This window comes from Balaenoptera borealis, assembly GCF_965194805.1.
Source record: "Balaenoptera borealis genome assembly, chromosome: 6".
NCBI lineage: Eukaryota > Metazoa > Chordata > Mammalia > Artiodactyla > Balaenopteridae > Balaenoptera > Balaenoptera borealis.
The window spans coordinates 72691481-72718158 of record NC_138863.1 but is presented as its reverse complement, the minus strand read 5'-3'; the positions used below and the strand labels follow the sequence as shown (position 1 = coordinate 72718158).

Here is a 26678-nt window from a genome sequence, read left to right as displayed (position 1 = left end):
CACATTTTTAATTTGCATTTGGACACCTTTTCATTATTTTTGTGGTTCATGTTCCACATTTCTTCCTTTCATACTGGCAAGTCTTAGTTTGTGTGCCCTTTCACCTTTATTTTTTATGCACTAGCGCTCTTCTGAGCTCCTTCTCCCCCAGCTCTCCTGGACTTGCTGGCTGCTAAGCTGGCAAGAGATTTTTCAGGGCTTCCTTCTTAAGAGGACACTGTGGGTGGATGGGACTTGGGACTTTTTTTGGTGGTAAACTTTATTTTTCCAAATGGTTTCAGAGGCACTCTGAGTTACTTCCATCTTTCCTTCACTCAGTGATTTCATGAGGTTCCATAAACATTTGTTTTAAGGGGTTTATTGAGCATCAGCTACGTGTTGGGCTCTGCTCTAGAGATGAGGTAGATATAAAGGTAAATACATGCTCTGGCCTTAAGCTTTGGGGGCCTCCCAGTTTAGTGAGAGAGGCAATGACTTTTAAGACACTGTGGTGTCTACAAAGTGCTGTGACCACACAGAGAAGAGCAAGCATCTCTTGGGGGGAGTTGGCAACGTTCCAAGCGCAGGTGACATTGGAGGGTGGTCTTGAAGCATGAGTTAGGGGTTACATGGCAGACAGGGATTGGGTTGGGTGGGAAGACTGCCCCATAGGGGAAGAAGAACCCTGCATGAAGTCTGGACTGGCCCGCAGTGGCTGGATCTCACACAGCTTTACGGGACAGGTCGCATTTGAGGACCAAGGATGGAAATACAGTGGGGCCGGGGAGGATTTGATTCTTCTGGCAGTGTTGTCTTATTCTTTTGACTGTTTTTAAAATAGAGGGATGAAATAAATAGATTTGGGTTGGGGTAGTAAGTATTTATTTTGTACAGTCCATCTTGGAGTAGAGGAGACTGGTTGAGACTCTTTTGTAATGATTCAAAGGATGTATAGTAGCTGAAACCTTGGCAGTGACAGAGGAGGAGGATGGAGGGAGGTGGAGGTCCATTTGAGAAAATTTTAGGAAAAGGAGGTGGGTCACTGTAGGTTGTGGTGACCCATTTGTACATGAGAATTAGAGAAGGAAGAAAAGTGCAAAATGGGCCAGGGCTTGTGAGCCCTTTTCATATCATGGCACATATAGGAAATATTTGTCCAGCAGTGGGGTAAATGGACTGTCCCTTGTAGCACTGTCCTGCAGTCCACAGAGCTGGGGGATCTACATCCCAGCACATCCTGTAACAAATTCTTTGCACGGCAATTGGGAAGCTTGCTAAGGTCTCTCCCTTGGGTTTCTAGATAGATCTAGATTCAAAAACTTTTTGCTGCACTAGTGGCTTTATTCACATTTTCCCCCTATTGTTATGGGGTCTCCAAGGGGAGTCATTATTTTTGTGTTTTAGGTAAGGCTCTGACAGGTGGAATTTCAACCCCGGTGCTGGGATTCCAAGTCATGCTGTCTCTGTACAGCCACAGGCATAGGTGCTGGTGTAATTAATGACAACGTGGAACACAGAAACAGGTTGGCTAGATGGGGTGGCGACTTTGAATATCTCTAAGCTTGGTATTCTGCAGAGATCTTTGCTTGTGAAGAGCACCAGGGAACTGGAGATGCAGAGCCTGAGCTCAGATCACTGGCCTCCAGGGAGGAGGAAGGATCTCAAGACATGGCATCTGTGGCAGATGCTGGGAAGTTCAAGTATGATAAGGAATGACAAGCATCTGTCAGCTTTTGGAAATAGGAAAACAGCAGAATCAACAAACTCTTTCTGTCAAGGGTAGATAGTAAATATTTTAGGCCCTGAGGGCCATACGGTCTGTGTTGTGACCACTCACCTTTCACTGTACCGAAGCTCAGCCATAGACAGTTCATTCATGAATGGTCATGGCCATGTTCCAGTAACATTTTATTTATAAAAACATGCAGTGGGTCCGACTTGGCCCCTAGACCATAGTTTGCCCTGACTTTTGCCTTAGAGGAAAGGAAAGGGAGAATGGAAACTTAGTATTTATTCAGTGCTTACCATGTACTAGACCCTTTGTAAACATTTTTAACCCTGAGGTGTAGGCATGAATCCCACTTACAGTTGCTGGAAAAACCCCAAGCGTTTAGATAACTTGCCTGAAGGTTATACAGCTACTTAGGGACTGACTGCGACTTGGACTTCAGTCTGCCTGAGTCCAAAGCCTGGGTCATCTCCACGTCACTTAGTTGCCACCCAGAACAGCAGCTTTAGGTCAGATCCCTCTCAAAAGGTACACGTGGCACAGAAGCCATCAAGCTCTGCATTCCCACTGCTGTCCTTCACATAACATTCAGTGAAGCACTGTTTTTCTGCTTCACCTTTGTATTAGTTTGCTAGGGCTGCCATGACAAAGTACCACAAGATGGGTAGCTTAAACAACAGAAATTAATTTTGTCATATAGGTCTGGAGGCTGGAAGTCCAAGATCAAAGTACTGGCACGTTTGGTTTCTCCTGCAGCCTCTATCCTTGGCTTCCAGTTGGCCACCTTCTCCCTATGTCCTCACATGGTCTTTCCTCTGTGTCTGTGCATTCCTGGTGTCTCTGTCCACATTTCCTCTTGTAAGGGCAGCACTCAGATTGGATTAGGGCCCACCTCAATGGCCTCATTTTAACTCAATCACCTCTTAAAGGCCTAGTCTGCAAATATAGTCACATGCTGAGGTACTAGGACGTAGGACTTCAGCATATGATATTTGGGGGCACGGCCTTCAGCCTGTAACAACCTTCCTCCTCTATGGCGGATATCAAGGGATTGTTGGGAACACAGCCTAAGTTCCTTAATACAGAAGCTGAAGGAATTCTCCTGTATGTGAAGGCTTCTCTTAGTTACCATTTGAGCCTTAGATAAAAAGTTTATTTTGGAATAGTTCAAAGATAGTCTGGAGTTCCCATATATTACCACATAGCCACTTTCTTTTATCATTAACATAGTATATTAGTATGATACATTGTCACAACTAATGATCTCATACTGATACATTACTATTAACCGAAGTCTGTACTTCCTATTTCTTTAGTTGATACCTAATATCCAGGATCTTAGTCAAGGATACCCTGTGACATTTATTTGTCATGTTTCCTTAGGCTCCATTTGGCTCTGACAGTTTCTCAGACTTTCCTTGGTTTTGATGACCTTGGCAGTTCTGAGGCTGCTGTTCCCATGGTTTGTAGGATGCCCCTCTTTGGGGGGTTTGTCTGATGCTTCTCACGATTAGACTGAAGTTTTGAGGAGGCGGACCACAGACGTACAGTGCCCTTCTCATCACATCATGTGGACACTTCAACAGGACTTATCACGGCTTTCGTTCACTTTGTTCACCCGGCCCAGGTAGAGGTTGCCGGGTTTCTCCAGGGTGAAGTTACTCTTTTTCTTACATCCCTCTCCATCCTCTACTCTCTGGAGGGAAGTTGCTGTGCACAGCCCCCCATGCAGGGTGGGACTTGGGCTCCCCACCTTGCAAGTGGAGTATGTACATAAATTATTTGGAATTTTTCTGCATGAGCGATTCGTGTCTTCTTCCTCACTTACCTATTTGTATCAGTATAGATTCACAGGTAGGTGACATGTCAGTGTTGCGCTGTGAGACATCTCACTCAGGCACTCGGCCCTTCTGCCCAACACATTGCATTGTTGGCTCTCAGGCTGATCAGCCTTCCCCTGGCAAATATTTCAGAATTCTGTTAAGTCCAGCCTAAAATGAGGGCAGAGTTGCTGCCTGAGCTGTTTTAATTTATCCATATAGACTGTTAACCATATGTATATTGCCTAAAACCTTAAAAAAAAACCAAAAAATTTTCTGGACGTCACGCTCCTAACGGGTTGCAAGCGTTATTGTCTTGGTGGTGGTGAAACACACTTCTGGATTCTGTCTGGAATTAGTATTGAAGCAGCGCCACCGTGTGGTAAATGCAGAAGGATTCCCGTGTTCTAGAGACCCATGTCTCTTTCCTGACCCTCGTGGATGTCTAGTAGCTAAAGTACTTGAAGAAAAAAATGTTTTTGAGTTCTTAAAAGAGAGGCTGATTTCTGACTTTGCCTTTATACATGATTGGGTTTACATAAAAAGTGAATGCTTTAAAGTTAAAATTCCCAGTAGTTATTATTTTTGGCACATTAACTTTAAAAAATTTTTTTACTTTATTTATTTATTTATTTATGGCTGCTTTGGGTCTTAGTTGCGTCATGAGGGATCTTTGTTGTGGTGCACGGTCTTCTCTCTAGTTGTGGCCTGTGGGTTTTCCCTCTCTAGTTGTGGCACGTGGGCTCCAGAGCACGTAGGCTCTGTAGTTTGCAGCATGCGGGCTCTCTCATTGAGGTGCGTGGGCTCAGTAGTTGTGGCGCAGGGACTTAGTTGCCCCAGGGCGTGTGGGATCTTCGTTCCCCCAGCAGGGATCGAACCCGCGTCCCCTGCATTGGAAGGCAGGTTCTTTACTGCTGGACCACCAGGGAAGTCCCCATTAACTTGTAATGCGTATCTTAAGGTAAGCTTTTTTTCTGATTATTCAAAATTGTTTAATAGCTGAGGTATAAAAGTGCAACAGGTTGAAACTCTGAACTTCTGGAGCTTTTATCTGTGGGTGTAGGCAGGTTAGGGACTTATTTTGTTTCATTCTTCTTTGGCCAGATGTTTTAAGAAGTTTAAGGATGTGTGGAAGTTGGCCAGGGAGCCTGCAAGTGCCCACCATGATGTGTGGAAACGGGGGGCGGGTGGGGATTAGCAGCCCTCTGCCTCCTGCAATGCTTACATCCATAGGAGGAGTCTTCAGAACGGGAGAGGTGGGGAAGTTGGTGGGATAGTTTAATACGTCCTGCGGTTGACCTGGGTGGTGGTTAGGGAGTGCTAAGCTGGAGACTAGTGTGACAGCCTGTTAGAGTTGGTTCTAAAGAAAATCAAGAGAAGCAGTCACTCTTTTTGTTGTAATAAATCAGTGTGTCATCAGGAATTCCAATTTTTTTTTTTTAATTTTTATTTATTTTCTTTCATTTATTTTTGGCTGAGTTGTGTCTCCGTTACTGTGCGCGGGCTTTCTCTAGTTGCAGCGAGCGGGGACTACTCTTCGTTGTGGTGCACGGGCTTCTCATTGCCTGGCCTCTCTTGCTGCAGAGCACGGGCTCTACGCGTGCAGGCTTCATTAGTTGTGGCTCACGGGCTCTAGAGCGCAGGCTCAGCAGTTGAGGCGCATGGGCTCAGTTGCTCCGCGGCATGTGGGATCTTCCCCGGCCAGGGCTCGAACCTGGTCCCTTGCATTGGTAGGTGGATTCTTAACCACTGTGCCACCAGGGAAGCCCAGGAATTCCAAATTTAATGTTAATCTTGATCAGCTTTTGAGAGTGAGGTAAAATTGTTGCTTTTGAGGAGAGGGATGGCTATTCACTGGAAAGACCATGAGAGAACTTTCTTAAAAAAAAATTGTAATATTTTAAAACTTGATCTAGATTGTTTTACATAGATATATACATATGTAAACATTTATCGAGCTGGACACTTATGATCCGTGTGTTTTAATAAATAAAGTGTATTAACATCTATTATTTAACTAAAAAAAAATTGTTTTTGCTTTGATGGATAAGAAAAGTTCATAAAGAACTTGAACTGTAACTCAGTTAATGTGGCAGCCCTTCCCTCTGCTGTGTCCTAAACCCAAGACACTAGTAGAAAGTTGAACGTTGGAGCTGAGAGGGCTGTGACTGTCTCAGTCATTACAGGGGGTGGCAGCTGTGTCGGGAGGAGATGAGCTCTGCCTGTGGCTCATCATCTGGCTCCTTGTCAGTGATGTCATGGGTTACCTATGTCATCTGTGAGTGCAATTTGTCCTGTTCAACCTCGAAAGAGATAACAGCTAAGCCCCCAGATATCACTTAGCTGCTGCCCTCTTAGGTTCCCGATGTTTTCAAGAGGTATTTCAGATAATGGAAACCACGTGCGTTCAAGTGTGAGCTCCTCACCACAGAGGTCAGAGAAGGACGTTTGCCTCAAGCTCACACACCCGGCCTGTCATGGCTCTCTGGGACTATTAGAGGCCACTTGTGTGTGGCCCGACACACCAGCCTCTGACCGTGCATAGCGAGATTGCAGACTGCTCCTGACCTGAGAGAGAGCATTTCAGAGCAGAGTGCCTCCTCTGTATAGATGCCAGGAACGTGGAGGAGTTCGTTGGGGTTGCTGACAAGTACACAGCGATGACAATGAGGACTGCAGTAGCACATGGAAGGTTCTAGAATTTGGCTGGGGGACCAGAAATGAATGATGGCTAGCTTTGTTGGCCAGCTGGGGGCTATAGGTGGATTGTGGTGGACTTGGAGTTAAGGGATTTTTTTTTCTCCTTTCTCTCTCCCTCCCTCCTTCTTTCCTTCCATCTTGAATTCCTTCCAGTGAGCATTTTGAAAGTGAGAGACTGACTTTAACAACGGTCTCTCCAATGTATAAAATGAGGCTTTTGATGTCTGAGAGCAGCATTTTGTGTACAGATGATGATATAAGTTTCAAATTACTGTTCATTGTATCGTAGGTAATTTTAAACGTGGCTTTCCATGGCCTTTAAATTCAACTTACAAATCTTATGTTTATAATCTAATTTAAAACCATACATTTAAAACAGCTCATATAACTCAATATCAAAAAAACAATCAATGCAAGAAAATGGGCACAAGACCTGAATAGATATTTTTCCAAAGAAGACACACCGATGGCCAACAGGCACATGAAAAGATGCTCAACGTCGCTAATTATTAGAGAAATGCCAATCAGAACCACAATGAGGTATCGTCTCACACCTGTCAGAATGGCTATCGTCAAAAAGTCTACAAATAATAAATTCTGGAGAGGGTGTGGAGAAAAGAGAACCCTCGTACACTGTTGGTGGGAATGTAAATTGGTGCAGCCAGTATGGAAAACAGCACGAAGTTTCCTTTAAAAACTAAGAATAGAACCATATGATCCGGCAGTTCCACTCCTGGGCATATATATCTGGAAAAAGCAAAAACTCCAATTTGAAAAGATGCATACACCCTAACGTTCATAGCAGAACTATTTACAATAGCCAAGACATGGAAACAACCCAGGTGTCCATTAAGAGACGATTGGCTTAAGAAGATGTGAGATACATAGATAAGCAACAAGGATTTACTGTATAGCACAGGGAACTATATTCAATATCTTGTAATAACCTATAATGGAATATAATCTGCAAAAAACCTGAATTACTGTGCTGTACACCTGAAACTAGCACAATATTATAAATTGAGGTATAAATACTTCAATTTAAAAATAATAAAAATAATAAATATATTGAAGTAAATTTTACTTAAAGCTGAAAATTACCCATTTCAAATAGGAATCACAAAGTTAATCAGTTAGATACTCAGATATGCCACATTTTAAAAACGTTGAAAATTCTTTACTACACATACTCCCTGATTCTGTCCAGTGGTGCAAACTTAATCTTAACCATAACACAGTTGTTTTGATACTTTGGGTTTGACTTCTTTTTTCTTCAACTCATTTAATTCTCAACCTTGCCTCAGATTGCAGACAACCAATATGATTGATCAACGGAGGCAAGGTGAGGTTGGGGCCAGGAACTCATGATCTCAGTATGCCACAGAATTAGGATTAAGTTTGGCTTCAAGAAAAAAAAATCAAATACGTAATCGCTTAAACAAGATAAAAATGTGTTTCTCTCTCTAGTTAATGGTCCAGAGGTACGTGGCTCGGAGCCTTGGTGAGTTCAAGGTGTCGTCAGGGAACCTAGCTTGGTGCTCATCATTGGTGTTAGTTTCCTGGGGCTACCACAAACTTGGTGACTTAAAACAACAGAAATTTATTCTCTCACGCTTCTGGAGGCTGGAAGTCAGAAATCAAGGTATCAGCAGAATTGCATCCCCTGTGAAGAACTCTAGGGAGAATCGGTTCCTTGCCTCTTCTAGCTTCTGATGGCTCTAAGTATTCCTTGGTTTGTGGCTGCATCATTCCATTCTCTGTCTCACATGGCCTTCTCTGTGTGTGATGGTCTGATCCCCCTCTGCCTTTCTTTTACAAGGATACTTGTGATGATTATTGTGGTGGCATTTGGGGCCTACCTGGATAATCCGGAATGATGCTTTCATCTCAAAAATCCTTAACCACAGCCACATGGACCACTTTTCCAAATGAAGTAACGTGTACAGGTTCTAGGGATTGGGTCCTGGACATACCTTTGGGAGCTGTTATCAGCCTACATTCCCTCTCACCACAAGGTCACCTCAGTGTCCAGTAGGATTGTTGAGTACCGCCTGGTATGTCAGCATTTCTGCCAGAAAGGGGCCTCTCCCATCTGGGTTGGCTCCCTTTAAACAGTCCTTCTTGAAATCCCACCCAACACTCACTTTCCTCTCAGTGGCTGCCAAGAAGGCTAGAAAATGCAGCCTTTTATTCATTTAATGTGCTGTGCTGCTAAAGTATAATTTTTCAAAAAAGCAGAAGCATGACACGTAAATATAAAAAGGTCCTATGTCAACAGTTTTATTTAGCTCATTCATTAAGGCAGGAACAAGCAAGACATTAAGACCAGTTTAAATGAGAATTTGGATTACAGGGATTTATAGTCTCTGCCAGACAAAATTCATATGCATTGATATCAGTTTTTTTTGCAATTCGCAGAGCGGTAAAATAGTCCAGTTGATAGGAAGTCGATCAAGAGTACACACCTATGGAATGAGATAGTCTGGAGAGTCTGCTTTACATAAACAACCCCCAGCATCCCACTGAAGGGATATCCTGTGATCTCTCGTTTCTTTCCAGGTATTGGGTACTTTTAAAACAGTGACCAGTTAAAAACCAGGGCTCTCTTATCAAGGTGCAAGGGGATGACAGATGCTGGGGCTGGCCTCTGGCTGGTTCTGCCTCTCAGTGGGTCAGAGATGTTTACCCAGGATAGAAGTTTCGTGCAGTTAAGAGTCACTCCCCAGCACTAAATGACACCCTCAGTCAGGCCCACTCTTTTTTAATTAAAAATTTTTTTCACTTATTTTTTTATTTACATAGAATAAAATTTTTGCTCTGTGAGTTTTGGCAAATACATGGAGTTGTGTAAGCACCACCACAGTCAAGCACAGAACAGTCCCTCATCCCAAAATATTCCCTCATCCTGCCCCTTTGTAGTCAGCCCCTACTCCCTGGCAACCCCTGATACGTTCTCCAAGCCTGTAGTTTGCCTTTTCCAGAATGTCATCTAAATAGAAGCATACATTATACAGCCTTTTGAACCTGGCTTCTTTCACTAAGCATAATACACTTGAAATTCATCCATGTTGTAGTGGGTGTCAATACCTCTTTTTTTTTTTTCCCAATGTATTTTTCTTATTGAAGTATAGTTGATTTACAACGTTGTGTCTTACCGCTTTACTTTTTATTGCTGAGTAGTATTAATTTATTGCATGGATATAATGTCGTTTATCCATTCACTAGTTGAAGGACATTTGAATAGCTTTCAGGGTTTTTTTGGTGATTATGAGTAAATGTGTATGCACGTATTGCTATAAATACATTCGTACAGGTTTTTGAGTAAATTTATATTTTCATTTCTCTTGAGTCAACACGTAGTTGTAGAGTTGCTTGGTGATATGTTAAATGTATTAATTTAATTTTATATGAAGATGCCAACTGTTTTCCAAAGTGGCTGTACCATTTTGCATTCCCACCAGCAGTGTAGGAGAGTTCCTATTGATCTGCGTCCTCACGAGCAGTTTTTAATCATCAAAAATTTTTTTTAAATTTTAGCCATTCTACTAGGTGTGTAGTGGTAGCTCATTGTCCTAACTGGATCTTAATGGTCTCAGTGCAAGCTAGTCAGGTTGTAACTACCATCCAAGGATAATCTTTTAACCTAATCTAATTAAACTCATAAAGGCTCCTCCTATCCAGGGTAACCATTAGAGATATTTCTCTGTATAAACTGTTGGATAACCTTTCCTTGCCCTTGATCTTGGCACCCTGAGCATAGGTAGAAGGATTGACTTTACACAGATATGACAGGATGAGTGCCATTGCAAGTGTGTGTGAGGATGGAGCTGAGGAGAGTTTCAGGTGTTTCCTTCTGATGCCATTATCTTTGTGACATAGGACCCGAGGGTTCCTGCAGAGGGGGGAAGGTGGGGTGTGTGTGCGCCAGAGCTTTGTTTGAGGAGGATGGGCAAGTCTGGACCTGGGCCCTGAGGAGGATGGATTGCTGCTGCGTGAGACAGGACTGCTCTTCTCCTGCCCTCTCCAGGATGGTTTAGGAGGGTCATGGAGCACCTGCCAACAGGTGGGACCTCTGGATATACTGGAACCCATGCTCTTTCCTCCCACCCCATGCCTTCCCTCACTGATCTCCTGCCCTTGGCAAAAAGAATGAATGAGGGTTAGAACAGGATTCCACAGTAGCCACTGTACTAAATGAATATTTGAAAAAAATAACCCCGAATCATAAAAGTTATTAGTTTATAGCAAATACGTATAATTTATTCAAAAAGCAGAAAGGAACTTTTTCTTGTCAAAATTAACATTTGTGTACCTACTGAGTACATGGCACTTTGTGGAAGCCAACAGAAGAGGCACTGCTTTCTTCCTTCCGCTGCTTTTATTCTGCGTGGGAATGGAAAAAGTAGATCACTCTGTCTCCCACCTCTGTGCAGGCCCTCTGGGAGGAAGTGATGCCACCCCCTCTTCATCCTCAGGCTGGGTTCAGGTCCCGCCTCTTCCCTCTGCTGTTTTCCCCAGTCACTTAACACTGTCCGCTGGGCAGCTCTTTCTGTCTCATCTTCTTATTTGATTGGAAGCTGCCTCAGGGCATGGACAAGGTCCTGTATTGCTAACCCCTGTGGTGGTTTTCAAACATGAATATCAGAATCACCCGGGTGCGCTGGGGTTGGGCTGAGCATTTGCATTTCTAACAAGATCCCAGGTGATGCTGTGGCGGCCGTCCAGGGACCACACGTTGAACCCTCAGGGAAAGAAAGTTCTCGAGGGCCCTGCCTCCCTGTTTCTGGGCTCTTTACTTCATCACGCAGCACAGGGCTCCTCTCCTGCTAAATATCAGGAGAACTCCTTCTCCCTTATGGGCTCCTTCCCTAGTTCCTTAGAGGAACTGAAATTATTCCAGGAAGGACTCTGATCTTTCTTCTAGAGACATCTTAGAACCAAAGTTTGTGGTTATTCATTTATTTGTGATGGTTTGGTTAGTGATTCTTACTAGCAAAACAAAACCAACTTCAGGTATTAGATTCTTTATGGTAAATTATAACTACTACCAGTAGTTACAAGAGGTGAGGGCTAGAGTTTTCCTCCCTATAAACTCACTCAGGTATGAATGAAAATAAGGGTCAGATGGCATTCTGCCCATATAGAGGATTATTAGCAGGCTGGCACAATGCAGTCATATCACCTGTTTTATATGCCTAGTAAAGTTCCAGCTCTGTCCTTTTAGAAGGGTCACTGCCCTGATGGCACCTCGCATTCAGTGTTTACCTGTAGCAAGTATGGCAGCATTTCATGGACAACATGTTAGTTTTCTGCTGTTGCCCTAAGAAATTACTACAAATATATCAGCTTAAAACAAATTGATTATACTACAGTTTTGTGGGTTAGAAGTCTAGGCACAGCCTGGCACAGCGGGTTCTCTGCTCTGGGTTTCACAAGGCCCAGCTGGTGATGTTGCTGGGACTGCATTCCTTTCTGGGGCTCAGGGGATGAAATATTCCCGAACTCATTCAGGATGGCTGATTTCAGTGCCACATGGCTGTAGGACTGAGGTCCTCATTTCCTTGCTGGCTCTTGGCTAGGTGTCGTTCTCAACTTCTAGAGGCTGGCTACATTCCTTTGCATGTGGCCCCCTTCCTCCCATCTTCAAAACTAGCAACATGCCAAGTCCAGAAGGGCTGAATCCTTCTCAGGCTTTGAGTCTCTCTGACCATCTCCACTGCCTTCTGCCTCATTTCACTTCATACTCTTAACTCAGATTGCACTGACTTGCTACCCTTCTCTTCTTACACAAGGCCCCAGGCCCTTGTAAAAAGGTTTCTGGAAGTTCTGAAAGCCCCCCAGGGGACACATCACATGTATTCATGAGATGAAGACTGACTTCAGTCTTCCTCTTCTGCTTTTAAGGGTTCATGTGATTACATGGGGCCCACTCCGTAATCCAGAATGATCTCTCTAGTTGAAGGTCAGCTGGTTAGTAACCTTAATTCTTAATCCCACCTGCAGATCCCCTTCACAGTAGTACCTGGATTGTGTTTGATTCAATAATCAGGGCCTGGGAATCTTGGAGTGACATCTTTGGAGTTCTGCCTACCACAGACAGAACTTCAGTTATCCTGACATTTTTTAATCAGAGGCCAAATAATTCCCTGGAATCAGCAGCTGGACCTCCAGCCACTTACTTATCAAGCCTAGGGCACATCTGTGAGGGCCAGCTAGATTTTTATCTGCCTGGGTCATACACGGGCCAGGGTGCTTCTGTGATATTTCTAGTCTATCCTCTTTCCTCAAATACCATGAATTCACCACTGAAAAGAGATTTCCAGCAACCATAATACTAAATAACAAAGTCAGTAATTTAACCTGTGTGAAATTCCATTTCTAACCTCCAGGGTGCTAATTAGCGTAACCGTGGTGCTGGTCGCTGATAAGGATGGCTAGCTGACCAACCTGGGCTTGTGGTGGCCTTAGCTGTTGTGTGTGGCCTTCTGATTAAAAGCTAGTTAACTATTCCAGGAGCCTGTATTCCAGATTAAGACAAGTAATTGCCTTCAGGCAGGAGATTAAAGGCAACGGACAGACACACATTTATATCGCACTGTTTATGTTGAAGTGTTTTGAAATAAAATTCAGACGATGTGATAAAGACTCTTGTCGCCTCAACTGAGAGCTTCGGGGGAGTGCCGTCACATCTTGTTGTCACCCTGTGCCTGGCACGAAGTGGATGTGCAACAGATACTTGCTGAGTAAATAAATAAGGTGAATGAATGCATTTCCATGCTGTAATACATGAAAACTTAGATACAGTAGAGGAACAGCATGGCAGACAAAGTGCATTGGGAGAAAGTGGAAACATTGCTCAGGGTACTTTGAGCTGGAAATTTATTGTATTCATGGTGCTGTAAACATGCACACTGCGAGCTGAGACTTGCAAATCTTTGCCAACATTTATTTTAACAATGCTTTATTGAAAGGGGGATGGCTCCGTCTTGATAGACTATTTTCCTACTAGATTTAAGTGCCTTAATGGCAGTGCACGTTTACATCGCACGGTGCCTCTGCATCGCATGAGTAAATAAAGGCTGTCCACCCTTCTCAATGCACTCTTACAAAAAATAAGGTATCCAAAATAAGAAAAAGGAGGCTTAATGAGAGTAATGTCAGGTAACTTTCGTATTTCGTTACCCAATTTTTCCCTCTTGCCTTCTGTTTTTTTTTTTCTTCCCTAGAATTAACAGTCTGAATTTCCCCAGACCTCACCTGTCTTTGGGTAATGAGGTTACAGGAGTAATAACTCAGATTACACTGACTTGTTGCCCACCTCTCTTCACACAAGGCCCCAGGCCCTTGTAAAAGTGTTTCTGGAAGTTTTGGGAAGCTCCCCAGGGGCACGTCATGTGTTCACGACCGGGGATGCTCTGGCCTCTGGGGCAGCTGGTACTTCTCTCCCGGAGCCCTGCCCCGCATCAGCTCCCGGTACCCAGGTGTCATTCCCTGGAGCTGAGTCCGCTCAAGTAGCATTTCGGGGTTTTATTTACAGCCTCTCCGCTGCTTCTTGTAGGAGAAATCCAAGTGATGGATGTCGCACTGTGCTTGAAATTGCCCTCCCCTTGGGCTGAGGCTTTCTGACTGCGTCAGTTCATCATTTGGCTCCTTCTTCCTCAAAGTGAATCTTCCCAAGAGGCTCTCAGCCCCTCATAGATAGGCTTGTGGGCAGTCCTGCCAGTTGACCTGCCCAGCCTCACCACGGCGTGGGACAAAGTGGTCAGAGGCAAGGCCAGGTTCCCTCCATCCCATAAACTTTGGCTAAGTCTTCCCCTTTCTCAGTCCCAAAGTGCATGTCTCTCCCTCCCCCGACAATGCTTGCTTTTGGGTGTAGGGGAGGGAGAAGAGTCAGACTTCGGAAGCTCTGTGTAGGTATTGTGCTCTTTAAAAATCCAAGACTGTGATCTGATAGTTTACCACAGTTTACCATTTCTTATTGACTAATGATGTTTGCCCTAGTGATAAAGGTACCCCCGCCCTCCCCACCCCCCCCAAAGGAATCCTCTTCCTCATCCCTTTTATTTTTCTCATCTTGTGAACATTTCCCAGTGTGAGATGAAAACTCAGACCAGATAAAATCGACAGGATCCTTTACTGTGACAGTTCAAGATGGTAAAAAAAAAAAAAAATCTCTAAAATGATTGATAACACAGGAGGGTCACTTTTCATAGTCTCCAGATGTGAAAAATGTAAGATCTGCTTTAAATGCAGTAAGTAGCCTCAGGTGTTCTGTGTCCCAAATATTGCTTTCATATATATATATATATATATATATATATATATATATATATATAATTATATTTAACTGAAACACTCAGAAATGAAAAGTAACCCCTGCCCTTCTCTCTCTCACTGCCTAGAGATAAAGCCCAGTTTGGTTTATTTCTGCCATTCCTTTTAAAAAAAATATTCCTTATATGGTCGTTTCTAAGCGGCAAAATAGTCAGCTGTGTGATTAAAATGTCAAAAGGAGTAGGAAAGCTGGCCACTGGGAAAAGTGTATTTGGAGATTTACATAAAGGCAGGAAAGGCACCAGGGAGAAGGCTGTGCTCCAGGTTGTGGACCGATTTGATTGATGGAGATTGCCCCTCCCCCGCTTCCAGCTGACACAAGCGCTTCTGTACAGTGCAAGGAGCTGGCAGGAACTCTTCTGTGCCAGCTGCCTACTGGGTACCTCTGTAACCTCTTTGGGGCACACTTTATGTTTCTCTTCATCTTGAGAGCCCTTTATCTTTAAATTTGAGAGTCCCCTTCCCCTGTATTACAGAGTAGAGAATGGGGGGCAGAGGAGGTGGGGAATCGGGATGAGGAAAGGGATCCAGAGTATGAACTGGGTGTAATTTATGGTCAAGAACAATCCCCGTTTATCTTAAACCTTGTAAACTGGGCAAGTTGGTGCCCCATCCACGGCCCTAGACCCTGCTCAGACCCTGCCAGAAGAGTGGTCTTCCTTAGAGGTCCCGCCTGTGGTGGCCTGTGCTTTGCATACTTGATACCTTTGCTAACAAAGTATGGCCCATGGTCCTGACCATACCTGATAAGTGCATCAAAATCTGCATCTTGACAAGACCCCCACGGCATCCTTATGCCCAGTTAAGCTTGAAAAGTGCCTTATACCAGTGTCTTGGGTGCCCAGGAGTGACTGGGTGGCAAGGCTGGTGAGACAAGGAAGCACATTGGCTTCTGGATGAGCCCATTTTCAAGCTAATACCTGACAGTCTTGTTTTTAAGAACCTCTTGCCTTAAACAGGAGCCAGCATACCATGCTTTCTGGGTAATTATTATTGTAGTATTGGATTCTGGTTAATTTGGGGGGATTAACCTGAGGGCGCTTGGTTTACATAAAGAGGGGAAGTTATTTTAGGTAGTTTATGCTTGGGAATATTGAGCATTTCATTGTAAACAAAAAGCTGTGTGTAGAAAGGTGCTGGGCAGTAGTTTCCCCTGAGTAAGGGGGGTGTTAGGGGGATGGATTTTTCAGTTTTGATCTCTGTTGATAAAGAATTTGGCCACTTAATTTAGAAGGAGTTTTTCATTGCAGTGGCATAGAACTCAGTGTCATTGTGGTTTAATAGACAGCAGTTTAGTGTAAGATCAGTGATTACAATGGGTCTTAACTGGTGTGGCCTCGGTTGTCCTGTCCTGCGGTCAGTCTGGTCAGCTGACCACCTCACAGACCCTGAATGCCCTTGTTATAGGGCCCCCTATGTAGTGGAAACAGTAGCTCTTCTCTTTCTGGAAGATGTACCTCCTATTAACCCTGATTCCTCAGGGTTCCTCTTTTAACCTGTTATTGTTGTTTTCTTTTAGGGTCGGGTCTTTCCTTGAGTGTCTGATGATTTTAGTTTGTAAGTAAGTACAAGGTACTAAAAAGCTGATTGAAAGGTAGGGGTGGGGTGTGTGTGTGTGTGTGTGTAGGGAAGGCTTTTCGGTAGCGTGATTGGTCAGGGATCCACCATTTCTTTGAGGGCTTGTCCCCAACTGTTTCTCGTCCCAGGGAGGAATCCTCTAATCTCTTCCTGCTTGGTGTGCAAGCTTGCTGTCAGCATTTTCACAGCTGGGGCAGGGGGTGTGGAGAGATGCATCTGGGGCCCACCAATCCACATGGAGAATTTTTCTTAAGCCCAGTGTTTTAGTGTAGCACTCAAGAGTTTAGCTGTTGAATCTCCACGGTCTTGGAATTCAGCCTTTCCAGGGGAAAAGCTCTGCTTCCAGGACGAAGGAGGGACTGCTTCCTGGTTTGGGAAGGGGTTCTATGGCTCTTACTCTCCCTTCAATAGATTTCCAACCCATGGTCCTGCGTTCAGCCCTGCCGCGCCCCTGCCTTCAGAGGTGTCTGCTGTCTGGAGGCTGAGCCCTTTCTCCCCCGACCTCCAGCCCTAACCTTTTCTGCTGTGTTTCATCCATGCTCCTCGGCAGTCTGTTTCCACTTTCAGAAGTTTGGTTTCTTGCCTGTGGTTGTCTTCTTTTCCCACTGGTCTCTCTTAAATCCCTTTACTGCAGCTTTAATGGTGTTTTGAAAGGGAGTGAGGGCAAATGAGTGTTCATCTGCTGTGTTTAATGGAAAGTGCCCAAAGAGTCTCTAACGAGCGATTGAGGGGGAAAGAAGAAAACCTCTGTAGTTATAAATTTATCTGGTTTTATAGCATTTGAGGTTCAGCTGTTTATGAAAAGCAATTTAAATAAAAGGATCATGTTGGAGAGCAGTGGTTTATATTCACTTCATAATATTTCAACTCTTAGTGAAAGGGGAGATCAGAGACAAGTGAGTATGAATAAAAGATTTGCTGAATGTATAGCCAAGACCTGTGGATTTGGTGGTGGAAGGTTCCACTGCCCTGGCCTTTTCTAGGATTGCCTAGTTAATCTAGATTTCCTAGTTTCATAAGTGCTGAATGGTGATTCAGTACATGGGCTTCAAACCTGCACAGACCACAAAACCATTTGAATTCCTGCTTTGCCATGTGTGGGCCATGAGCAGATTGTTTCACTGATTTGAGCCTCAGCTTCCTGACCTAAAAATGGGGGAAATAGTGCTTTTCTCCCAAAGTTATTAGGATTGAATGAATTAAAGTACGTAAGTGCTTAGCCTTGTGTGGTCACTGAATACAGTTGTATTTACTTTGTTACATTCTAGGTATTCTTTTGTCTCCAGCCTCACCAGTTCTCTATGCCAGGCACTGTGCCAAGTGTGGGAACTAGAGAGACCTGCCCTCTGCTTTCAGGATTTTCCCCTTAGAGCTGAACTCTCCCTCATTCATCGTTTAGCTCTGGGATGTACTGAGGTCCGAACTGGAGAGGGAGGGAGACCGTATTTGAACCTAGGTCTGCCCAGGTCTAGAGGCTCTGCTCTTTTTTTTTTAATTAATTTTTATTGGAGTATAGTTGTATACAACATTGTATAGTTACAATGTTGTGTTAGTTTCTGCTGTACAGCAAAGTGAATCAGTTATACATACACATATATCCACTCTTTTTTAGATTCTTTTCCCATATAGGTCATTACAGAGTATTGAGTAGAGTTCCCTGTGCTATACTGTAAGTTCTTATTAGTTGTCTATTTTATGTATAGTAGTGTGTATATGTCAATCCCAATCTCCCAATTTATCCCTCCACCCCTTACCTCTTGGTAACCATAAGTTTGTTTTCTACATCTGTGACTCTATTTCTGTTTTGTAAATAAGTTCATGTGTACCATTTTTTAGATTCCACATATAAGCAATATCATGATATTTGTCTTTTTCTGTCTGACTTACTTCACTCACTATGACAATCTCTAGGTCCATCCATGTGGACCATGTAAAGCATGGCATCCATGTAATACAAGTGGCATTAGTTCGTTCTTTTTTATGGCTGAGTAATATTCCATTGTGTATATGTACCACATCTTCTTTATCCATTCTAGAGGCTCTGCTCTTAACACCGTCTCCTTAGTGTTGAGTATTTCTTACAGTGAGGGCTTGGCCTCTGAGTAGAACACAGTTACAGACAAACAGATGGGCATAGATGCTTTCTGAAGGCTCTGGGTGACGTTGAGGTTCACATTCTAACCATTCCTAACAACAGCTGTACATCCATGTGAAATAGCCCACATTTGAAGAGAGTGCTTATTATTAGAGAACATCTTTGAAGGATCTGTGGCATAGGTAGATTGCCTGGAAGTAGATCTATTTAGATTGGTTATTACTATACCCTGAGGAGTTAAGGTGAACAGAAACTTACAGGTACTTCATGAGTGGTGCGTGGTTGCTGGTTGGGGCGATGTGAATCATTGGATGATAATAATAAAAGGCTTTAGCTCCCTTGAGTTCTTTAAATGGAGGAACATAGATGATGAGAAAAAGGTGCCCTTGATCTCTTACCGTAGAGAGTAGGTTGGGAACCAAGAGTGTGGAACGGTTCTCGTATTTGTCCATTTCTGCCTGCCCTGTTCAGGCTCTTCTTCCAAGTTGCTGTCTCCTTCACAGCAAATATCTTTGTTTCCCCTCGCCCCCCCAGTCTTTCCCTTCATGCATATTTATATATGGATAAGTGTGTATTTTTGATGAAATCTGAATTGTATTTTGTGTACTGTTGTATAGCTTACATTTTCCACTTAATTTTCCTTCTCTCCACCCCCCCCCCCCCCACAAACCATTCCACTTTAACCTTTAAAAACATTCCCTTTCTGACAGGGTTCAATCAATTATGAAGACAGCCATATGGTTAAATACTACATTAACCATTTAGAAAACCATGATTTCTAAAGTCTGAAATAATACCCCTATCTGTCAAGCTCTATAAGCTTCTTTGATAATGCAGCCTATTTTCAGATGTGGTACATTATAACTGGCTGGGAATTAGAGTGTTTTTATAGTAGTGTAGATGCTTTTGCAGTAAACCTTTAGGTGGCAGCACTTTCACCGTAAACCACATTCTGAATAGAATTTCTCAGATGCATAAGATGTTTGACGCAGAAGGATGCTCAGAATCCAGCTGACTTACCCCTTCAGTGTGCAGTGGTGGAGCCGAGGACCTGGGAGGGGCAGGGCTGTGGCTCAGGGTTGAGCAGGAGGGAGAGCTGTGGACCACTGTCTGGCACTCTTCCTCCACCCTTTCTCTTACTGATGTGAAATGTTTCCTGTCTCTGTGGCATTGTTAAAAGCACACTTTAAGTATAAGGCAACCAAGGAAAATAAGAGTCAAGTGGATGATTCTGGACCAAAATGTAATGGGATGTTTGAAAGGACCAGACAGAATAGGCAGTCTTTTTTTTTTTTTTTTTTTAAAGCAGCTTTATTTGGATATGATTCACATACCATACAGTTCAGTCATTTGAAGTGTACACTACAGCAGTTTTTAGTATATTCACAAGTTTTTGCAACCATCACCACAACCTAATTTTAGACCATTTTTATCACCGCAGACCCCTTAGCCATCATCACCCCACAAGCCTGCACATCTCCCAGTCCCTGGCAACCATTCATACTTTGTTTCTATAAATTTGCCTATTCTGGACATTCCATATGAATGTAGTCATAGAACATGTGGTCTTTGGGGACTGGCTTCTTTTACTTAATTTTTTACTTTATTTTTTTTTTTTTGTCGCCGCAACGTGTGGCATGTGGGATCTCAGTTCCCTCCTGACCAGGGATCAAACCTGCGTCCCCTGCGTTGGAAGCACGGAGTCTTAGCTACTGGGCCGCCAGGGAAGTCCCTGGCTTCTTTTACTTACCAAAATATTTTCAGGGTTTGTCCATGTTGTAGCATGAATAAGTACTTCATTCCTTTTTATTGCCCAATAATGTTACATTGTATGAATATATCACATCTTGTTGTCAGTTGATGGACGTTTGGCTATTATGAATAATGCTGCTACAAGCATTCATGTACAGATTTTTGTCTGAACATACATTTACATAGAAGTGGATTTGTTGGGCCGTATGATAACTCTGTATGTGTAACCTCCTGGGGAACCACCCAGCAGTTTTCCAAAGTGGCTGCGTGTGTGCCTTGCCACCAGCAACGTGTCAGGGTTCCATTCGTTGTAATTCAGAATTCCAGATTTTCTGATGATAAGCTGGGGACGAAGGGGAGGTGAGAGAGATGATTCTCAGGCTCTCTTGTGTCCCCGAGTCGCATGCCGGACTGCCTGTTCTGCCTTTCCGAAGGTAGCTGTGTCAGCTACCAAGAAACCAGCCGGCTTCCCGGCCCCACACAATTGCTGTGCGTCACCAGGCTGATAAAATGCCTGCGGTCTGTGGCCACGCAGAGCATATTGATGTTATAGTCTGGCTGTTTGTAATCCTTGCCTCCTGACTTTGGAGATACCAGGCAACCTGATCGTCTTGGTCCCAGTTAGAGAAAAATTCCAAATAAAAAACCCTTCGCCACGAGCCGTCCAGGTCTGGACATGTCAAAATCACTTATGTGACACACACCAAAGACAGCTGTAGAGACTGCACAGCGAAAGAGCAGCTTTTGTTTTTGTCAGAGTTTATATTCTCCAAGCTGAGCTTATAGCCGTTTCTTCGGCAGCCCAGACTGGACGTTCTTACATCTGTACTGAAATGACTGTGTGTGTGTTCAAGGGAGGGGAAGGGGCTGGCTCTTCCTTTAGGCCTATCTGGGTCCTGGTGAGGACACACACTGTACATTCTGAAGCTTTGTTTGCAGCTGGAAAAAATTAGCCACACTCAGATCTTTCCCGCTGCAGGTCCCGTCAGGAAGCCCAAGTATGTGGAAAGCCCCAGAGTGCCTGGAGATACAGTCATAATCCCGTTCCGAGACGTGCCCAAGCCAACAGAGCCCAGTGAAAATGGTAAGAATATGTTTTCAATGATTTTCCCCGCTAAAGATTTTACACCATGACACTCCACTTCTGAGTGAAACTTGAGTGCCTCTTGCAGGAATGCTTTGCTAAACTGAATGTATCTGGGAGGTGGTTTTCCTTGGGCAGCTACAGAGATCTGTTTAGTTAATGTAAATTCTTGGGATTATGTACATAGTGTAGGAATAGTTGAGTGGGTGCATATGCATTGTTTACAGGTTGAGACTTAACTTCCTGACAATTTTGACCTTCCTGGTTCGGGGGGGGGGGGGGGGGGGACATGAAAAGCCAGCCAGTAGACTGCTTCCAAGATTTTGTTTTGTTTTGTTTTTTAGTGCTCCATTGTTTTAGAATATTCAACAGCAGGCTTTGGCTGAAAAGCTGAAACTGTAGCTAGACAAGGGTTATAATAACTAGCTTTCTTAAAAGCATTTGGTAGCTTTTGAAAGCTGCTTATTTTTTTTTTAGACATCAAAAGTTTTTCTTTAGAGAATGTTGAAGTAGAGGCAAAAAATATCCAAATTGAGTGAAACTTTTCATGAAGACACTTTATATTTTGCTTTTTTTCCCCTATATCTGGAAATAACATGGAACAGACGTTACATACTCTAGCATTTCGTAGATGTATTAATAGTTCTTTATTTTTTTAAATCGATTCCAGAATGTACCTGTTTGTTTCTTTCTCTGGGGTGGGGGGTTGTGTCCCCAACTCACAACTCTAAGGTCTTTAATTTATGTGTTTTGAACTTACATCCTGTTTTCCTGCAGAAACACATGGTTAAGAATCCTGGCGTATGTAGAGAAGCCTGTTGTACTCCCAATATGGACACAAGTTTATGTAGTAATGCTGAAAGAGAAAACTCACCCATATTTCCACCTTGGAAGACCTGGCATCCTCCTCTCCCTGAGTGTGGGTGGAGAGGGGTACAGCTTCTTTATGTTCTACCACTGTATGTGCATTTCATGTTTCTGCTGAGGCATAGGAGGGAGTGGGTACGAAGTGTAGGACATGGTAGGAACATGGAATGGGGTGGCAGTGGTGGTGGTGAAAATAAAGCTAAAAATGAGCTGAGTGTGAGGGGTTGGCAGAAGATGAAAATCAAGAAGAGGAGTTTGGGGTGGGCGGGGGTCGAGATGGGACCAGGAGCTGAGCATTCTAGGTAGGGAAGAAATGCTGTTGCCTGCATCTTGGCATGAGAAATGCCACCCTTTTTCCTTCTGTCCAGGCACCCAGCCGTTTGGTTTTAGGTAAGAGGTTCACACTAGGATTTGTGCTGAGGAGGAGCAGGGCACCAGGTGTGTGGTGGTGCAGAGGGGAGGGTCCACAGTGCTGTCTGGTCAGGATAGCCGGAAACCCTGCAGACCCTCCTGGTTGTGAATTCACGCGTGCAAGGTGTCTGTGGGTCGATCTTCTCGCTCCTTTCTATTCTGGGTGTCAAAAAGAAAGTGAAAACCTGTTCCTCTGAAGTGTGAATATCAATAATCTGAATTTACTGAGCTGTCTGCCCATTTCAGAATAAGCCTGCCCCCCTTACCCTCATCCCCACCTGCCTTTGGAGTCCTGGTTGGTTATGCCCCTGGCATTTAGCTGGTTGTGGACTCCATTATGTGACGCCTTCCTCGGTGGCCAGGAGTCTTGTTGACATCCTGTCTAGAGTTTAGGGCTCCCCCCTGGGGTAAGAATGAGGACAAATTTGGGATTTTTATTGGGCAAAGAAAAGAGGTTACAAAATAGTTCCCACTGTCAACTTTTCTCCCCTTGCCCAAGGCAGAATTGGCCTTCTTAAGGGAGGAGGTATTCTTATGCTTGGCTGCCAGCTGAGCTAAATTCAAGCACAGTGATTGATATTGTTGGTGTAGCCTGCAGTCTGCAGATGTGCTTACTCTCGAGACCCTAACTCCTGGATTCAGCATCATCAGTCTCCATGGGGACTGAAATTACGACATACCCGGGCTGCGAATACACACCAGGAGTTTCCAGAAGTTTCACCTAGAATTAAGAAGCAAGGTACATTTCCCCTTTTTTGGGCGTCGGGGAAAGGGGCGTAGTTCATGCTTGCGTGCACATGGTCTTTCGTGGCTAGCCACGAAGCCGGTGGAAGCCCCAGGAGAGTTATCTGTTGGTTGATGAAGAGGTGGTTGCCTAACAAAATTTAACTTGATGATTAGTAAACGATGGTGTGTTTTGTAATCCCCGTGGAATCCTTTACATTTCAATGGGGTTAATTAAGTTTGCCATATTAAAGTACAAATTTTATGTCCAGGTCACTGAATCTAAAGGCGAGGCTGGAGCAAACTAAAACTAATTGAGTTTGAGTATTAACCCAAGCATGTGCAGATGCATGCATGATGGGCTAAGTCCTAATTTCTAGGATTTCATAGTAGCAGCATCACTTAAGTTTTAATTTAAAATTTGGGCTTATACTTTTCCATATTTCCTTTGGGCATTTTTAAAAAGTCTCTAAGACACTTTTCTGGATGCTGTCAATAATAGCATTTCAGTAATCCCCAGACCAACAAACTATTGAAAACAGCCCCTCGTGAAATGCTTTTGAAATTTCCCATAGACTCGTGAAATATCAAGTTATTCCTAGATGTTTGAAATACCCTTTCCAGACTAAGCTGCCTCACTTTATGGTTGTGTTGCTCCATAAATTCTTGACTCTTAGCTCTCTGAAATTTAAATCAAAGTAGAACAAAACCAATGAGCACTTTGAATTTATCCATTAACTTATAAGCAGTTGTATTTATGTGTAATCTGCTTATTTTAGCCATCTGGGAAGTGGGATATATGATATGGGCAGATGAACATTTTTATTATAAGCAAAGAACCTGTTTATTAAAGTTTACATTAACCTGGAAACATCTTTATGGAAAGAGATTCTACTTTATTCAGTATTTTAAAATATTTTGGAAAAACAGCACTTTCTACTCTGACAAAAAGAGTGACTTAATGAGGTCCTCAAACAAAATACAATCCCCTTTTTCCTGTCAAATGATCCTAATAAGCTATGTGTCATACAGAGTAAGTTCTTCACAAATAAGCTTCCTATTGCTAAACCAACATATTGTTTAAGGGGAAAATGTCACCCACAAAACAATACCTCTGCCTTAAGGGAAAATAAAAAACTAGATAAATTAGGGAGGGTTATTAGATTATAATAGGCTTCACAGCTATGTTGCTTGGAATTAGGGGCAACCATAATCCATTTAGGTTTGCTTCAATCTGTCATTAGCTTCTTGAGCAAGCTTTGATGGGGAGGGGTGAGAAAGTTTTAGTATGAGTCATTGCTTGGTGAAGTCTCAAAATACGACGAAACGTTTTTTTTCTAGCAGTGTGGTTAGCAAGTAAAACTAACACTTATGAAACAGCAGAATAATTAAATGCAGAACTATCTTACTGGGAGGAGTGAATCTTTTTTAGATATATGTTTAAGTAAATATTGATGCCTTATATTTTTGATTACTATTTTAAACATTTAAAAAGATGTAGAGAATGAAACAGGTATAAAGAATATGGTATGTGTCTACCCACTACTCAGTTTAAGAAATAAAACATGACTGTGTTTCCTCCTGATCACATTTCTCTTCCTTTCCCAAGAGGTAACCTTGCTCCTGCTAATTTAATTTTCAGCATCTTAGCATGGTGATGCACCACTTGACCGATGGTTGAATAAGGTTTTAGTTAGATGGACGTACAGAAGGGGGACATCCCTGGTATGTGTGTAGTGGAGGAGAGACTAGAGGTAGAGTAGCCATTCGTTCTGCATTCCCTTGAATAAATATTAAATTCTTATGCTGTGAAAAGTACTATGTTGGATGCTATTTGAGATGGGTTATCAAGCATAGGTCCTTTTTCTTGGAGCCTTAGAGTCTGGTCGGGGATTAAAGACCTATATATACAGAGTAACTATAGTACGGGGATGGGGGAGTAGTGTTGACTAATCCAAGCTGTGTGACCAATCGGGTGCAGATGGAGGTGCTGTGCCGGGAAAGACTTGCTTGGAGTACTACGCCTTGATTCACTTGTCAACAAAGTATATAGGATGGAGTGGGGCAGGAAAGGGACTAGAGTCAGGGAGAATGGTTAGAAAATGATTTCAGTAGTTAAGTGAGAGAATAAGATCTCAAATTAGAACAGGATCAGGAAAAAAAGTGATACAGGAAGATTCCTGAGGAATTGCAAGGACCTGGAAGCCGTAAGAGGCAAAGATGATGACATCAGGGTTTTGAGACTACATTAACCAGACACTAGGAGAGAGGGACCTGTCCATTTTGGTTTGAGTTCAGTTTCAGGCATGTTGAGTTTGAGGTCTGGGAACATCTAGGCAAAAGTGTCCAATGAACAGTTGGAAAAATCAAACTTAAGAAAGAGCTCAGGAGGTAAACTGGGCAGCCTTTTACTTAGAGGGAACGTGATGAGATTAGGTGCATTACACTAGGGAAAAGGTCATTGAGAGAAGAGACCTGAAAACCTTTGGTATTTTATTCTTGAGCTGTGAATAAGGTGGAAGAAGCACCAGCAAAAGGGTAGAAGAACCCACAAGACCACACAGTATCCATGGGTTTCCCCTCTGAGTGTCTGATGTGACAGTTGCCACTTTCTTCCTTGGAGAGCAGAGTATCTGTCAAGGTCAAAAATTCACAGGAAAATCAAAAGAGGAGATGGGCCATGAAAAGAAAGTTACTGTGCCTAATAGGGCTGTTTTAGGAGGCTTGTGAAGGTGAATGAGTTTAAGTTGTAGGTATGTGATAAGGAAATGGAATTGGTGAGGATAAACCACCTCTCTTTTACCCCTAAGAAGCTGAACAAGTAAGGGAAGATGAGAGATCAGTTAGTAGGGTGAAGGGAGTCTGCGACTATGGTTTTATTTATTATTTGTATGAAAAGGGAGAATTTAGTACAATTGAAGACTTAAAGGTTCTACAGGAGTGGGGCATGGACTTCTAGGCATCCCTAAGACCCTTGCAGAGGGTCTGTGAAGTCACAGCTCTTTGCATAATAACACTAAGATATTTCCATTTCTTTTGCATTGACAATTGCAGTGATGGTGCAAGGGCAATTGTTGGTAAGACTTCTGATGCCTTAATACACGTCAAAGTAGGGGCTCCTGCTATTCTGGGGCTACATGTGGTATTTTTTTTTTTTTTTTTACCAGCACCCACTTGCATCAGAAATAATAATTCACTGAAAAATGTCCTTGATGAAGCCCTAAAAATAATGAATTTTAAGTCTTGACCCTTGAATACCCATCTTTTTAATATTCTGTGTGATGAAATGAGAAGTCCGCAGAAAGCACGTCCACTGTGTGCTGAAGTATGATGGTTGTCTCAAGGAAAAGCACCTGTGTGATTGTTTGAATTTCAAGCTGAACTAGCCTTTCTTTAAAAAAAAAAAAAAAAAAAAAAAAGAACATCATTTTTACTTGAAAGTACAACTGACAAATCAGGGTTATTCAGAATTGGGTATTTGACATATATTTTCTCGAAAAGGAACAAAATGAGCACGTCACTTCAATTAACAAAACAAACAAACAAACAAAAAATCCTGACAGGGATTAGTTGCCAATGATACAATTTGACCTTTCGAATGAAAAT

The 26678-nt window shown here is 43.1% G+C and overlaps 1 protein-coding gene across 6 annotated transcripts in view; it reads left to right on the top strand.

The window, feature by feature from the left end:
* Positions 1-26678, top strand: part of TANC1 (tetratricopeptide repeat, ankyrin repeat and coiled-coil containing 1) — a 239500-nt gene that overhangs the window by 127371 nt on the left and 85451 nt on the right. For 3 of the 6 annotated variants that reach the window (XM_082395219.1, XM_082395220.1, XM_082395218.1), the window contains one exon: positions 20967-21071. In XM_082395219.1, the coding sequence (XP_082251345.1) occupies positions 20967-21071 (105 nt within the window). Of the gene's footprint in view, positions 1-20963; positions 21072-22940; positions 23089-26678 lie in introns of those variants that run through there. The other 3 variants (XM_082395222.1, XM_082395221.1, XM_082395223.1) reach the window with 2 other exon arrangements.